Consider the following 16,808-nt stretch of genomic DNA (forward strand, 5'->3'; position numbering starts at 1 on the left):
GACATCACTGGCTGCCTTTCCCTGCGTGAAGGAGGGCTTCTTGTTGTCACAGCTCATCCTCACTGAGCTCTTCCTATTGTGGATGCCAGTGGTGGCATGGGGGCTCCAGGTGCTGTGAAGGTTTAGTTTTGGCTTGTGCATCTAGAGCATCTGTGCAAGGACAGGCAGCGTTTTGTAGCTACTGAAGTGTCAGCTCTGTGGGGTATTTTCCTTGTTGGTGGCAGGCTGGGCTGCTCATGCTTTTTGGCTCTTCAAGTCCAACCCTGGTGGATGTAACCCCCTCCAGCTGTGTGGGGAGTCCTGCCCATACAAACATGTTGCCAACAGCACAGCTGGGAACAAATGCACAGAACTCAGTTTCAAATGGTGTGGCTTTTCAACCCCATCAAACAGCTTTATTCACACAAACGTCTCTTAATTTACAAAGCCTCTGCCACTCATACACATCAGGGTATCCACAGTGTTCAAAACTTAAATAGAAGGTCTCATACCAACCCAAGTAAACCAAGTACAAAAAATATTTATATAAAGTTGTTCACACATAGGTCCTAGATCACCAGCTTATGTGCAAGAAAAAAAAAAAGGGAAGTAATACAGCTTCATTTACCAAGTATTATTAACTTTACTTTGGAGTCTGGGTTTAAGCCTTCTGCCCTCAATGAGGAGCGGGTGTCCCTGTGCCCCACAGGTGGGACGTGGCACTGTCACACTGCAGCATGGAGCATGCAGCTCGTGTTCCTCCCATGGCAATCAGCAGGCTTAAACCCAGCCTCAGTACTGCATACAGAGGAGACATACGACGCACACAATGGAGGATTTCCACAACGATGGTAAATGCTTGTTTAAAATCTTATTGCTCCAGGAAGGCTCTGGGAGCCTCTGATATGTGAAGGAGCTGGGTCCTGAGGAGTAAAGGAAGACCACAAGGGTAACTCTTATCTGGCACTAGCACCATTAAGCCTCAAACACAGCAGCACAGGGGAGCTCACCTAACCCCTCTGCTCTCCACTCCACAGACTGATGCTGCCTGCAGAGTCCAGCACACCCACATGGTGCTGACAGCCAGCCCTGCTGCAGGCTGGTGCAGATAATGTGTTCCCCAATCCTCCTGAGGCTTGGCTTGTTCCCCACCCCACCCCCCAACCCTCCTCCCTCTTGTAAACAGCAGTCAGAAGTAAACAGTTTCATACAATCACCCCCAGCGCTGGGCTCAGCTCGGACCCCACAAAGCCCAAAGGGCAGCAGGAGGGCACTCAGATCCCCCCCATAACAGCAACCCCCTCCATACCTGGATGCTTTGCTCCAGCCAGGAGATGGAGTTGCCCTGGTCCCAGCCTTGGAGTTGATATCCTAAGCTTGAACATTCCCAGCGATGCAGCCCAATGCCAAAAACTCCCTCTGCAGGGTTCAGCCTGCAGAAGATGCTCAACAGTTCCAGGTGGGGAGAGACACCCGATGCTGCCACCTCATTCCACAGAACAAGTTTGGTCTGGGCTAAAGCAATTGGAGGAGAGGTGCTAGGAGCTGTAAACACAAGGCAGCTTCATCTACAGTCCAGGAAATCGAGCGCAAACAGCAGCAAAATCATCAGGGAGAAATGCTTTGAAAAGGGCAAATTAACAGGGAAACATCCACGTTGGCCAAAGGCTGGCAGCCTAGGGCTTGTCCTCGGAAGTGTTTGCTAACTCCTAAGTAAGGCACTACGGTCTAGCTCGCTAACATCAAGCTGCTTTACAAACACATCTGAAATGCAAAAGCTGAGGTGAAGACGTGTGGTTTGAAGATGGCCCAAACCTGCAATGGGCCAGAAGGGGGTACTTCCCCAGTGCTCACCTCCCACCTCCATGTCCTGCATGCAGACCTCCTGCTGGGAAGCTCACTTCTCCCAGCAAGGGGCCCTTCCAGAAGAGTAAACCATGAGCAGGATGGGGTGGGGGTAGTAGAGCCTTCTGCATGCACCAGTTCATGCCATGGATGGGTTGCAACAGTCAATAAGCAACAAAAGCTCTACTGGGTGGAAGCACAAAGGTTTGGAGTAGGGCACTAACACTGTACTGTGAACAAGAGAGATCAGTTCTCAGCTCACCACGGCCCTTGGGGCAATGCTAGGCATGAGTGGGGCCATCTAACCCTGCCCAGGGTAGGGGCAATGCCAACAGCTGTGGGGACATTGGGATCCAAGGGACCCTCTTCTGCCTGAGCCCTGGTGCCGTGGGGGCTGAACAGTGGCAGTGATGCTACCCTCCCAGACTGATGCTGACACTGTCAGCTCAGCAGGGAGCATTTTAGCTTGTCCAGGCCCCAGAGGTTGAAAAAGAGGTGGTGCTGTACACTGCATTTACAGTGAGCAATGTCTGAAGACAAGCAGCACAGCCCAGAGTGTTAGTGTTGCTACAATACAGGCAAAGAGACTGAGTGTTAACTGATCGGCCTGAGGTTCCAGTCTCCTTACCTGAGCTGTATTGACTACAACCAAGCGACTCCAACCAGCCTTTTACTTTATTGAGACAGTTACCTAGAAGGAAGAAGTGTTTTACAGCAGGCCAGAATCCAGCCCACGAGCCACTGAGGCCAAACCTCCTCTCCCAAGCACCATTCCTCACAACTGAAGTTTGGCATCAAATGGCTCAGAGTAGTGGATTGTTTTCCTTTTCTCTTGTACACAAAGTGTACCACACACTGCCCCTGAGCTCCGTGCCCCTAACAAACATCACTAGTAACACCCAGATTAGGGAGACAAAGGTCTGCCCCTTGCAGGGCAGTGCTGACTCCCCAGTGCCTTTCCAACTTATGCTACTCTATACCTACCAGCTGTTTCTAGTGCAGGCAGCATGCACCTACCCAGAAGCTGCCTGGCATTGAAGACATTCTACTGCTTGCAACACACGCTCTGTAAGATTCACCTCTAAAGCAATGCATTCCAGCTGCAAACCCATTTCCTAGGTGGAAACAATAGCTTTAAATCCCAACCTGTGCCTGGCTGAGCTCAGCAATCCTGTTTGGCAGCAGACCACAGCTGTCTATTAACTCCTATTAAGCCCAACTGCAGAGCAGGGGGACATGGGGAGGGCTGGGCAGGGCAGCTCTGTGCTCTGGATCTCATTCAATAGTCTGGAGCACGACAGTGCCCAGCCTGCGCCCCTGCAGCCCCTCTGTGCCCCCAAAACACTGCTCACCAACAAAACAAACACCCAAACATTTCACATTGCCAGAGATCCTGAAGACCAAGGATCTTTTGTATTGTCACATTCCCTTATCTTCGCCGCCCCTCGTTGCACGTAATAGAGATGATGGGTCCCTGGTAAATAAACCTGCAGGAAAAACAAGAAAGGAGAAACAGAGATCAGATATGCGCATGGTTTTGTCCCAGTTTCTGCAGCAAGACTTTGCTCCCCTTAGCCTCCTTTAATTAATTAATTATACTGCCTGTAGGATGTTAGTTCTTCAGTTAGGAGATGCTGTGCACTGGGAGAAGATGCAATCAATCACTGAATTGGGAATTGGGGAACTCTCCACACATAGCAGGGATACTTAGGTTCACTATTAGGAAGTTGTTCTTTACGATAAGGGCAGTGAAGCAATAACACAGGCTGCCTAGAGAGGAGGTGGGTGCCTTATCCCTGCAGGCACTCTGGTCAGACTGGGGGGCTGCGAGCACTGATGGAGCTGTGGGTGTCCCTGTGCACTGCATGGGGTTGGACCAGATGGCCTTTAAGGGTCAATTCCAACTCAAGCAATTCTACAATCCTTGTGGCTCCCTTCCAACTCGGTATTCTATGATTTTTTAAGCAAATTTTAACTAAAGGAATGGGCTGCAAAGTAAAGCCCCAGCACTGTCTGTGATGGCCCTGTCCTTAAGGACCTGTATGTGAGCGCAGCAGAAAGACAGAACACACCATGACTTTGGGGTCGCACTGAACCTCTCATCCTGTGCGTCAGCAGCAGCTCAGGCTCTTGAGTGCTCTGCAAGAGGCTGCTAAAATCCACTTGAATGCAACCGAGAGCAGTGGTACACCCCGTGCAGCCCCTGAGGATGCTCAGAGCCTGGATTTTGGGGCAGGAGGGGCAACCCTGCACTACACTCAGGGAAGGCAGAGCTCAGCTCTGCACAGAAGCTTTTTTTCTCCTGGTTAAACAATGCACAAACCTTCAAGCCTAAGGCAGCATGCTGCTTATTGACATAGTTTTCCCCTAACTAACAACAGTTGAATTTTCCCCCAAACTTCAGTTCTGGAGACTATGGAGAAAATGGGGAATTTGGTTTCCCCTTCACAGTGCTGGGAGCACAACCATGTCACCCCAGCTCCATGGACAAATTGTGTCATGGCCACTACCCAGCAAATGATTCAAATCCCTTAGTCCCAGGAAATCTCATTAAAGAAATCCACGCCTGCAGAATCCACTTTTAAAGGAAGAGGCCAGGGCTGCCTGCACTCAGCTGGGATCAGAAAGAAGCTGTTCTGTGTCTTGTGGGAAGCACTGGGACACCAGGGCAGGAGCAACAGAGTGAAGAATTGTCCGGAAGATTCCTCCTGTGGTGCAGCTCCATCAGCAAGTAGGGCTGTGCTATTGCTATTCATGCCTCCCTGGAGCAGTTCAAGGAAGATCCTGGTCTGACTGCTTCCAAGCTCGCTGCATTGACGCACGTTGTTTCTGGGCTTGTTCAAGAGCTTTTAATACCCCTGCTGACGCCACTTCCAGTTTTAATCAGCTCGAATGTTCACTCAGCATCAGCAGAACACGAACCAGCAGCCCACAGCCCTCACGCAGCACTGATGAGGATGACACTAACGTGCAGCTTACGGCAGATGGAGATGAAAACGTGGTCCTCAGGGTAGCAGAGGGTCTCACCAAGGCATGAAGACATAAGCTGGCAGCTCCTTGTACTCACATTTTCCAGCCCTGTGTGGGGATGCAGGTTGCAAGGGAGGAGGGCTGAGAGCCCACTGTACCCATGTCCTTCCACAAACACATGTGCAGGGCTCCTTGGCAGCTCCCTTCAAGCCAATCCCAGAGCCTTCCCTGAAAGGATGTGGGACTCACAACACCAAAGTTCCTCCACACATTGCCAGAGGTGCAGCCATCCAGCCCTGCCCAGGGCTCTGCTCCTCTCCAGATGGATGTGACACTGCCTGAAGGATGTTGCTGCCCTGCAGGGTGGCCCAGAGGTGCTGCAGCTGCTGCTACAGCCAAGAGGAACTGACCTTGCTGTCATCACCTTATGGCTTGCTCTGTCCATGCCACGACTGAAAACCATGCCAAACACATTTCCCTGACGTGCTGATGAGGTCCCTTCCAGCAGCATCAGGGCACTTTTACTGATGCCCTACCAGATACAACCTACCCAAGAACAGCAGCCTTCTCCCTGGCAGCTCACAACCAGAGCCATTTCTGATGTGCACAAATCCCTGCCCTTCAGAGGTGGATTCCTACAGGTCAGCTGTTTACTGACAGAGCTCAGGTGTCTGTGCAGATGTGCTCATCAGAGAGAGGTGCCACTGCACAGATGAGCTTGCTCAGTATCAGCCCTGCTGCACTATTATTTCTATGATTTTGCAGATGCAAACAGAACAAGGCAAATGCCAGCAGTTACTTTCAGCTGACACCAGAATGTGTCAGAACATAGGGCAAAGCAGGGCAGCTGAGGGCAGCACCTCTGCCCAGCCCAAATCACTCTGCATTCAGATTCCTGCCTTCTATCCCTAAAATCACACCTATTTTACTAGAGTATGATTTACAGAACAAGCTGCTTTCCACAACAAACAAAACCACTGCAGTTTGGCACCTTACAGAAATTAAAAGTACATATTTTCTTACATGTCAAATTGTGGTAGTGGGTGATGCTGCCCCTTGCTCCCTTTGTAATCCCCTGCTTTCTCTGCTCAAGATTAGTGAGCAGCACACAGACTCCCATTGCACCACACACCTCAACAACTTCTTGGGTGTGCTGTGTGGAGCCAGGTGTTGCATGATCTTCAGGGGTCTTTTCCAATTCAGGACATTCTATGCACTTACGGATCTATGAGCTTGGCTAATGAGTGCCCAATGCATCCTGCACAAACACTGCCTGGGAAGGCAGCTATGAGAATGAAGGGCATAGACATTGACACCCACAAAGGGACCAGGGGAAGAGGAGATGAGGGCAGAGCTGCAAGAAACCAACCCAGAAAGGAGGGGACTGCACCTGTGTCTGAGCTCCAACTGCTGATGGGTGAATGGAGGTCCCTGGGGAGGAAAGGCAGCAAGGCACAGCAAAACAACTCCAGATCCAGCTGCTTTCGAGTTTACAGGGAGCCTTCCCGTATCAGTAAGGAGGGGTGAAATACTGCTTTTGCTGCAGTCAGGACTGGGCTGTCACATGGCAATCAGGAGACTATCAGCAGGTACTCAGCACAACCCAACCACTGATGTGTAAGAAAGGCATTTGACCCTTTGCCCAAAAGGCACATTTGTGGGAACAGCAAACCCAGGCTTTGGATAAACCCATACTGCAAGAGATGGGGAAGCAACACTCAGAAAAGAAAATGTTATGCCCAGGGAATGCCACCCACCTCTGCAGGACACGCTGCTGCCTCGGGGTGCAGGCTGTGATAAGCTCATCTCACCCCAGGCTCAGCTGAAAGCAAGGGCAGAAGCACAGTGCTGGCTGGGAGCTGACACCAAATCCTTCTGTTTTGCAAGATAACAGAATAAGAGGCACAGTGAGCAGCAGGTCTGTGCAGCATCCGCAGCAGGACTGAAGCACAATCAGAAGAGGTGAAAATCTGATTTCCAGGATCAAGGTTACAGTTTTCCAGGTCACCATGTGGGCCAGGTCTGCACAGAGGCTGAGGCTGTTGGGAAGGGAACCTCGCTGCACAGCCCTGCACTGCACGCAATGCCCAAACTAAGCAGGGAGAGGTTACTTCAGTTTCCTGGTCAACTTAAATTACCTGAGAGCAGAATTCAGGCCCTGCCCTAAATCCCATTTTAAGCTTCTCAAGCTTCCGACTTAAGCTTTGCATTAAATGAAAGCCCCACAGTAGCCAGAGGTAGGCTGGTTTGAACATCCGCATACACGATGCATTACGGAGCCCTATAGGAAAAGCACACAGACAATTCCACTGCCCTACAAAAGCACACCAGAGGAATGCTCCTTGCTGCACAGTGCACGGCTGTGGGTTTGCAGGGAGCATACGGCCAGTGCCAGGCTCCTATCTGGGCCACGCTGCCTTATGTAAGCACAGCATCTCCACTGCAGCTGCGTCACCCCCAGACAATCGGTGGCAGCTCATGGCGGACGGATGGAGGGGGGCTGAGAAGGCAGCTGGGTTTTATGCAAACAGCCCCAGGGTAGGACTGTCCCCTCCATGTTTGTTATCCCTGCATGTACTATTCTGCAGATATGCGCAGGATGAATTTTCCCCGGAGGGCACAGGCTGGTTGCATAACTCAGCAGCATCATGTCAGCAGGCGAGTGATCGCAGATGGCAGCAGCAAAGCCTGACCCTCACTGCACAGCCACAGCTCTGAGCAGGCACATCCCTGCCCTGCTAATAGCCTCATCCCTCGCCCCAGGGTGCAAGGTGGGGTGCCCTGCTCTGCACCCAGGACTTCTTCATGCCTGAAGCGCTTGCATTCCTACAGGTCACAGCCCTGCTCTAATCCCCACCCCATGTTCACACCAGGACCAGCACCAAACCCCAGCCCCTGGCAGACTCTGTCACATCACATCAATTACTTGCAGTGGAAATTTTGAGGGATTTAGTGCATTTTGTGCTAGGAGAGCAAAGGAGGTAGCTTATGGACAATCTGGACAAACCAGCAGGGATGACACCAAACCTACCAAAGGGGCTTCCCATTTCTGTATTCCTGTTTCTTTGGGGTTCACTTTGGGGGATACATCCAGCACTTCCTATAGAAAGTAAGGGTGCCAGGAGTTGGATAAGCCCCAGCAGCCCATCCCCTAAAGGCACAGTCCATACTGGCTGCTGGAGTGCAGCAGTCCCAGGCAGAGGACCACCAAGAGAAGCTGGAGGCAGCACAGAACCTATGTGGCACACCACAAAGCTGTGCGTGCAGACTCTGCACGGATGGCACATCATCCCCCATGAGCTTGGGAACACTCAGATGAGCAGCAAGGAGAATTTGGAGCAACACCTGCCAAAGTGCCCCCTCCCTCCCCACTGCACCCTGCAGTGGCAGTAGATGGTTCGCAGCCATTTGACCACAAGGCTGACAGCTGGGTGTTTGCCAATGGCAGCAGCAGTTCTGGCTCTCTTTGCCCTCTTGCATCTGTGGTTCACTTTGATCCAGAAGGATCTGTTTGGTTTCTGGTAGTAAGAATCAGGGAGTAGCACCGTCCAGCTCTGAAGCAGCCTGTGAAAGACCAGGGCTGGAAAGATATCTGCCTCACCATGTAATCTGTCATTTTTCAGTTTCATTGAAGTGTTTGGCCAGGAGAATCCCATAGTAACAGCTCTTGTTTACAGACAGCTTTACCATAAAGGCAGCACTGCTCATTCCTTTGGTGTCACTGCTGAGTGACAGCCAGCTATCCCACATCCGTGGGTGTCCTTCCAGACCCCCACTAAGGACCAGGATGCAGAAGAAGCCAAGTTCAGGACTATTTAGGACCTGAGCCTGGGGGAAAAAGGGGGGGGACACTGCATGAACTAAGCTCCATCTGAGCACAGATGTTCTGTAAGCTTCCTTCCTGAGCAGACTCAGGTCTCAGCTCGGATGTTAAACACCAAAGCATCCCACTGGGTTTATGCAACTGTGCTTGGCACTGAAGTCCTGCCTTTAGCAAGGAAATGAAATGAAATGAGATGGATGCACATGCTTTGCAAATGAAAGCAAGGAAAACAGTCTTGTCTGTGCCAGAACCCACCTGCCACTCAGCTCAGTGCCTCCCCAGCAGGCCAGCCAAGACCTGAGCTGCCCTGCCCTAATATCAGTGGGGAAGGAGCACCATGTTTGAGAGGCAAGAGCTCTCATAGCTTTGCTGAAATCACAGCACATGGAAGAGACAGAAGGAGCAGCTCCTTCCCTGCCTCTGGAAGGGACCAACACACCCAAAGCTGATGTCGGGGTGTTCAACGTGCTTCCCCAGCCCGGACCCAAGGAGCAGAGCTATGCCTGGGCTTTGGGCAGCACCAGGACATGCAGCTGCTCATCTACTCCTCACCTCTACTGTACTGCTGCAACAGAATAGGTGGGAAAAAAACCACCACTCAGAAACAGAGCTCTGATGAGTCACTATAGAAATAGCTCTGGGAACATAAAGGACTCCATTGTGTCACTACAAAGTGTATTAACAGGCTGGACAGCAGACAGAATAATATAAAAACTACCAATCACTTACCCAGCTGCAAAGCACAGTAGTGCTCTGCCCTGAATTTAAGCAGCACATGTAACCTGGTCCATTCTGGTTTCAAGCTCAAAGGCATCAGGTCGATCCTGCGGGTTAGCAGCCAACATGTCTTTCAGGAGCTGCTTGATCCCCTCAGACATGGAAGTCCTGCGTTTCTGAGGGATGTGCAGCTCCATCTTTGGGTTTTCTAGCAGCGCTTCCCCAACGGGCACAATCTCAGTCCCCTGCTTGATGTAAGTCCCCAGCAGCTCCCTCTTGGTCTCAGCATCAATGAAGGTGAGCCTCTCAATCATGGCCCAGATGATGATACCGAGGGCGAAGATGTCAGCCTTGGCAGTGTAGTGCCCCTCCCAGACCTCAGGGGCCATATAGAAATCAGAGCCACAAGCCGAAGACAGCCAGTACTTGTTCACATTCACATTTTTGTTCTCGTGGCCACCTTTCTTGCCTCGAGCTGTCAGACCAGCACAGACCTTGCTGAGCCCAAAGTCAGCCACCTTGAGAACCGGGGTGCCGGACTTCTCTGTGATCAGGATGTTGTCTGGCTTCAGGTCCCGATGGACGATGTGGTTCTTGTGCAGGAAGGCGATGGCACTGGTGAGCTGCAGCATGAAGCTCCTGTTGGTCGCAGGGTCGGGCCGTCGTGAGAGCACGTACTGGTTGAGGTCCCCCCCCTCACAGAACTCCATGACGAACCAGAGGTAGCAAGGCTCCTCCGCGTAGCCCAGGATCCTCTCACCTTACCAAAATAGAACAAAGAAAAACCAAAGAGTGAGTTCTGACAGGCACGTTGGAAGGTGTCCACACTAACTCAGAACAAGGGCAAGACACGAGGCTGCTTTATGCAGATAGTAAAGGTTTTAGGAACGAGATGCACTGGGACTGGCTGCCCAGGGAAGCAGTGGAGTCACCCACACACCTAACACTGCCAGGGCCAGAGTCCTGCAGCTGCTCTCAGGCCAGATGCATGCTGCTTAAGCACTGTGTTTGTGCTGAGAGAGCTCTGCCACTTTCCTACAGCTCTAGTGAAACACCAACAGGTCTTCAAAGAGAACAAACTGGAAGCTCAAGTAGCCAACTATGTTTAAGTGCAATCTCAGCCATGCTGATGGATCCAACTGCCTCTACCACAGTCAGCAAAGCACAGGCAAGTCTGAGTGTTTGGAAACCACTTAAAGAACTCCACCTACTTTACCACGTTATTTTTTTCTCTCTTAGCAAAGGCCTGCAGACCATCTGGGAAAGCAAACTCCCAGCAGCAGGTAGAGCCAAGCACTACCAGCACCACTGAGCCCCAGGCTCTCTGGCATCCACAGTGGTCAGCGATTGGTGTGGGTGGGAATACTGGTTATTTGCACAAACAGTCTGTATCCATGGCTACTGCTATGGAAATGAAATCCTGCACAACACAAAGATTTGGCTGCACCTCCCTGCCCTCAGCAGGGCTGGGATGTGGGGGGGAGAAGGGAGGCAACAGCTCCCACCTGGGGTCTGCAAAATGCTGAGCACAAGGGGGTCAGGGAGCTCCTGTCAGCCAGCAGCACGAGGAACCACAGCAGTGCCATGTGCACAGAGCTGGGAGCATCACAGCACAGCACGCAGGTGGGAGGAGACAGCATTTCCCAGCAGCCCCATCCCAGGGGGAAAGCAGCAAAGACCCGCTGGCTGTGACATGCCGAGGTTTGGGCTCAGCATAACAAAGGCTCAGATTCAAGATGCGGCCCCACACCTCTGCAGGCACAGGGAGGACGCCGCTGACCCAGCAGTAGCTGTGAGCACCGTGCACTTCACTTTGGGTGGAGCACTGCTGGGAGAGGTTGAAGCCAAGAGTAATATTTCCTCATTTTCTTTCTATAATGTGAAAGTGTTTGAGTTGTTAAATCATCTTCCTGCCTTCAAAACAAACAGCTTTAAACATAAAGAGCTGGCAAGTCACTTCTTAAAGATGAGAGTTTAGCAAGACAAGCTGCCAAGAGCTGAAGGGATACAGACAAGAGCCCAGAGCTCCGTCACCAAGTGTGCATCCCTCCATCCCCACAGCCACCACCCTGCAGCCTGTCCTGGGAGCTCATTAGCAGCTTGCTAATTTGCTTAGCATCAATGGGAACAACCTAATGCCAGCAGAACCAGGCTCCCACTCCCCAGTGCTGCATAGAACCTCTAACTCCCACTGTGCAAAGATGCTGTACTGGAGAGAAGGGAGCCAGCAGCACAAAGCCAGGCACCTGGACCCATGGGCGACGTGCCATGAAGCACAGCCCCAGCTCTGCTCACTGAACAAAACAGCTCTGCCCATCACTGCTGTGTGTCAGGAGCAGCTAACAGTACACAGAGCCATGCACAAGACCTGGAGGTGTGCACACATCAGGGCACTGAGCACATTGCTCAAGTCCATACCTCTCCTCGAGGCTCAGCACACTGCGCTGCCTTTTTGCATTCTGCCCCAAATGAGACGTGGCATAATCAATTTAACACGATGGAGATGATGACTGAGCACTGTAGCTGCAACCTGGCATAGCCTGGTATCCCGACAGTTACGCTCCTGATGTAGAAAGAGCCTCAGATTAATCCCCCCCACACCCTGAGCCGGGCGCCTTGGCACAGCATCTGTGCAGCCTGTAAATAGCCACGCTGCGGTCGTGCAGAATGGCACGGCTGCACGGCCACGTGCCCACTGCTGCCTCGGCCAGGAGTGCTGCAGGCAAGAGGGGAACATGCACAGCTCAGGGACTCTCCTGGCTCTGCTGTAATAATATTTATCAGTATGGTATCAAACCCAAAGATGGGGAAGGTGGTGAGCAAAGCCTCTGCCCCTGCCTGGGACAGGCAGATAATGCAGTTTGGAAGGCAGGCACGAAGAGGGAGAAGCTGAAGTGGGACTGAGGCAAGCAAAGCTCTCCCAGCAGCAGGGGAGGTAATTCTCCAAGGAATAGAGGGCTCTCCACCTGCCTGCAGATGGGTGGGGAGCACTGACAGCCCCCCAGAAGCTTTCCCTGAGGCATGCTGGCTAAGTGGGGCAAGGGACCCCAACCACAAGGAGCTCTCCATGCAGTGGGCAGGCACCCACCCCACAGGGGTGCATAAGGAATAGGGTAGTGCCCTTTTTGGGGACACTGCCTTGGATGTGAATGTGAGGAGTGAAAAGAAGCCAGGATCAGGGCCATGTGGGGACACACACAGGTCCAGACACGTTCTCAAGGGTTTGGGAGCTGTGGATCTGCTCAGAGGGCAGCTCTGCAGCCTTCCACAATGTCCACACCGAGGACACCAAGCCCCCAAGGGGCACAGGAATCTGGAGAGGCACTGGGAGCACCCAGGAGATGGGGCTCCAGTATTTTTCCACTTCTTCACTACATGTTGGCAGAGCTAGGCCTGACAGCAGCCAAAGGAGCAGAGGGAGGGAGCACTTTGGAGATGTCACCATCACAGTCATTGGTGGTGGCAGGAGGTGACCCCAGCAGCCGCGTGATGCTGCCAAGGGGACCCAGGAGAAGGTGGCAGCCGTCCCTATACAGCAGAATGGTGGAGAAACAGGGATGGTAGAGCACAGAGAACGGTCCCAAAGGTGTCAGAGCCATGGGAACACAGAGGGCACCACAGAAGTGGGGTCACAGCCTCAGGGTGCTTGGAGGAGGTGGGGCTGCACAGGGGAGGGCTGAGGGCATGCACAGGGCTGTGGCAGTGGGCAGAGCAGCAGAAATGGGGGTGTGATGGAGGCACAGAGGGATGTGCCCGAGCCAGGAGGTGACAGTGGGAACATAAGGTTGGAGGGCTGCAGAGGGGGAAAGCAGGAGGAGAGGGGTCCCTGAGAGCAGCAGAGGGAGGGAGAGAATGGGGTCAGGAGACACAGCACAGTGCAGGCAATGCAGGGCTGAGTGGGGGAAAAAGTTGTGAAGTAAAAGAAACAGAGAAGAGCTGAGCAAGATGGGGGCTGACTGGGGAAAAGCGGGGGGAGAGGGGAAGGGCTGCTTGAGGGCAGGAGGGATTTAAGCAATGGGATGACAAAGAGGGGGAGCGAAAGAAAGGGGATACAATGAGAGCACCCATGGAGTGGGGGGTCTCCAGAGCTGGAAGGCCAGGAGAGGACACCGGGGGAGCCCAGCAGCCTATAGGAACCGCGGCAGAAGGGAACCCCGAAGAGAGGGGGGCACAGGGACGGACCCGGGGTGTGAAAGCCGAGGCAGGAGGGAGCCGGGGCGGGGCGGTACCTTTGAGGGAGGTCTCCACCAGCCGCAGGTAGAGCTGGCTGCGCTTGTTGCCGTGGCTCATGCGCTGCCCCAGGCCGTGCCGCTGCAGCACGCACTCCTCGAAGCGCACCACGTTGGGGTGCTGCCGCCTCAGGCTGGTCAGCGCCCAGAACTCGGCCAGCGCCAGCTCCACGTTCTCGGGGGCGTCGCAACGGATCCTCTTCACCGCCAACCGAGCTCCGCTGCGGCTCGACACCGCCTCGTACACCACGCCGTACGCCCCGCGGCCGATCTCGGCCAGCAGGCGGTACCGAGGGGCCCCCGCGCCGCTACCGCCCGGCCCCGGGCCCGCCGCCGCAGCCTCCTCCTCTTCCTCCGCCACCACCACCGCCGCCGCCATGGGGCCGCGCCGCGCAGCCCGCCGCCGCCGCGCCGCTCTTTGTGTCCCTCGGCGGCCGCCGTCCGCCGTTTCCATGGCAGCGCCGCGGGGGGAGCCCCGCTCGCGCCCCCCCCCCCTCGCCCGCCTGGCCCCGCGGAGCGCCGCGCCGGGCAGCGCCGAGCGGGCGAGGGGGCACGCGCCGCCGCATCGGAGGGCGGAAAAGCGCGCCCTGCCGGCCCCTTTAAGCGCTCGGCCAATCGCGGCGCGCCGGGCCGTACCACCGCGCTGCCGGGGGGGGAGCGCGGCGCGGGGCGGGGCGGGGCGCATCCCGCGGGGGGGGAACGGCGGCGGAGGCGCGGGGCCGGCGGGGCCGTAGGGGCGGGCGCGGCTGCGTGTGCCGCCTGCGGGGCTCCTCGGCGCGGAGGGCGGTGAGCGCGGCGCGGGTCCGGCCCGGTGCCCCCCCGCGGGTTGGTGCGCGCCGCGCGGCTGTAAACACTGCGGCCGTGGGGAGCGCTCCGCCCCGGCGGGGTTCGTGGCGTTATGTAACGGTGGGGATGGAGCGGCTGTGCGCGGTCGGCCCGTCCCGCTCTATACCGCCGCATCTCCGCGTTCTGGAACGCCTGCGGGGATGGTGACCCAACCCCACGCACCCCCCGGGCAATCTGTGCCAGCGCAGCACCGCTCTTCCCGAGGAGAAATTTCTCCTAATGCCCGACCCGCCCCTCCCCTGCCCCAACCATTGGGGGCAGAAGCCGCTCCCGCCTCCTTTCGGGGAGCGGTGAGGTTCCCCCTGAGCCCTTTCCGCCGCACACCGCACCCCCCGCCCCGTCATCCCCTCGAAATGCACGGATGGGAACCGTGCGGTGGCTCTGCGGGCTGCACGCACCCAGCGTGGGCAGCTCCTGCGTGTGCTTCGAGCTCCGTTCGCTTTGGAAGCCCTTCACCTCCGGCAGGCGATAGGAGGCCGTCCCTCCTGTCCCAGCCTGCTGTCTGGGGCTCAGCGTGCGGCCGACGGCAGCTCAGCACGAGGCTGCCCCGAACGCCGCTCACTGCCGCCCTCCGTCCGCAGCCGCTGTTCCTGCGGCTGTCATCGCCCCTTTCCCCGCTCCGTATCCCCTCCCCGTCTCCCTCCTTCCACCGCTGCGGGGCTGGGCCGGGAGCAGCCCCCGGGCACAGCCCGGTGCCGCTGACGCTGCGTGCCGCTGCCTCCCACCCGCTGTGCCACGCGCTTTCGTCCCCCCCCGAACCCTTTTAGAACTGATGCAGTTAAAGCAAACTTAACTTTTCTATTACCGCTTATTTCTCTTACCCAGGTGCTTAATTACCATTGTCCCAGGGAAATGTCAGCATGACTCACAGGCAGTTTCCCATTAGGAAGAGACGGATGAATATTAATTACGCTCGCAGGTGGGTGGGTTTGGTGGCAGTGCCTTTCCCAAAAGGGCTGTGTCACCCCCACACCCACCTGGACCGCAGGGACCAGAATGCGTCCAGCTCTGCGCACATAGGAAGTAATGGGGGCTGCGGTGCTTTGGGGATGGGAGAACCCCGATCTCTTCCCGCAGCAAGAGAGGTGGAGGCACCTGCTCCATCCTGTGCCCATGGGGTTAGTTCAGTCTCCAGAAGCCCCACTCCCTGTGTGGCATTACCTGGGGATGGCGATGCTCCAGATGTGTGCTAGGAGCTGATCCTGCTGCCAGCATGGCTGATTTTGGAATGCTCCACACTGCAATCCCCGGGCACACACCTGGAGATGGGGCTCTTGAGTGGCTAAGGCAGGATGGGAATTACGTGCACCAGCAGGAGGTCGGGTTTTGGGGACGTGCAGGGCGAGATAGGGACTGCTGCTGGCTACATGTAATGGTTTCAGTGTGAGAACCCTCTGTGGAACCCCGTGGTGCTCAGTAGTGAGGGTGAAACCTCCCGGGGCTGCCCACACAGCACTGAGGATGCCACTGTGGTTTGCGGCTGCCTTTTGTTCTCGGCTTTGTTCTGCGCCTGCAAACCTTCAGCTGGGGGTGAAAACACACCAGAACACCACACATCCCCTGCCTGTGCCCTCATGGGGACTGAGCTTCCCCATCCCTGAAGCACTGCCATCTCCCAGCACAGCTTCTGCAGACTACATCCCCTCCATCAGCCCTGGGAGATGGGGGATGCTCGGCCCTTGCTTCACCCCTCCATACCCTGCTCCCTCGGTGCCTGGGTGAGCCAAAACCCACATCCAGCAAAACCCATGAGATGCCACGTGCCGTCCACGTGTGGCACCCCAAAGGTGGTGGTGGCAGTGCAGGCAGCCAGCTCCCAGCCATGTCCATTCCCCTGTGCACAGGGAAGGCTGAGAGCGGGCACCGCGTCCGGCAGCTGGTGCTCGAGCCGGGGAGAGAGGCAGGTTGCTGGGAAACATCCCTCTTGAGCACCGATAAAAATAGCTCCATCTTCAAGGCGAGAGGGCGGGCTGCGCTGCAGCCAGTGGGGCAGTGGGGATGGGATGGGGATGGGAATGGGAATGGGAATGGGAATGGGATGGGGATGGAATGGGGACAGGGTGCCTTGGTCTAGTGTGTGGGCAGTGGGGCTGTCAGGATGCAGTGCTGATGGGGCACAGTAGTGCATGGGTTGGGGGTTCCCCAGTACTGCCCATCCCCAAAGTGGGCTTAGAGATAATGCGCCCAGGGTATGGGGCTAAGCAGAGGGTGCAGGGGCTCCCTGCCTCCCACCACCACTCTCCCCCAGCCCTTTTGGGTTCATCTCTTTGGGTTTGTTCCTTAGGAGGAGTTTGGGTTTGTCCCTTGCCCTTTGGGTGGCCTCCATCCTCTGCCCAGCTTCACCATGAGCCTGGGGCTTCTCCCAAGCCTGGAACGTGAGGCTGGGGGCTCCCCATCTC

At 55.4% G+C, this 16,808-nt stretch overlaps 1 protein-coding gene across 1 annotated transcript; it reads right to left on the reverse strand.

Annotated features, from left to right (window-relative positions):
- Nucleotides 1-257: 257 nt before the first annotated feature.
- STK35 (serine/threonine kinase 35) lies at nt 258-14,032 on the reverse strand. The gene is made up of 3 exons (XM_031589207.2): nt 13,564-14,032; nt 9,347-10,094; nt 258-3,311 (listed from the first exon to the last, which is right to left on the reverse strand). The coding sequence occupies exons 1-2, from the start codon at nt 14,015-14,017 to the stop codon at nt 9,382-9,384; spliced, it is 1,167 nt and encodes a 388-aa protein (XP_031445067.2). The 5' UTR covers nt 14,018-14,032; the 3' UTR covers nt 258-3,311; nt 9,347-9,381.
- Between the last annotated feature and the right edge of the window lie 2,776 nt (nt 14,033-16,808).

The sequence above is a fragment of the Phasianus colchicus genome, chromosome 17 (assembly GCF_987193195.1).
Source record: "Phasianus colchicus chromosome 17, bPhaCol1.hap1.1, whole genome shotgun sequence".
Taxonomy (NCBI): Eukaryota; Metazoa; Chordata; class Aves; order Galliformes; family Phasianidae; genus Phasianus; species Phasianus colchicus.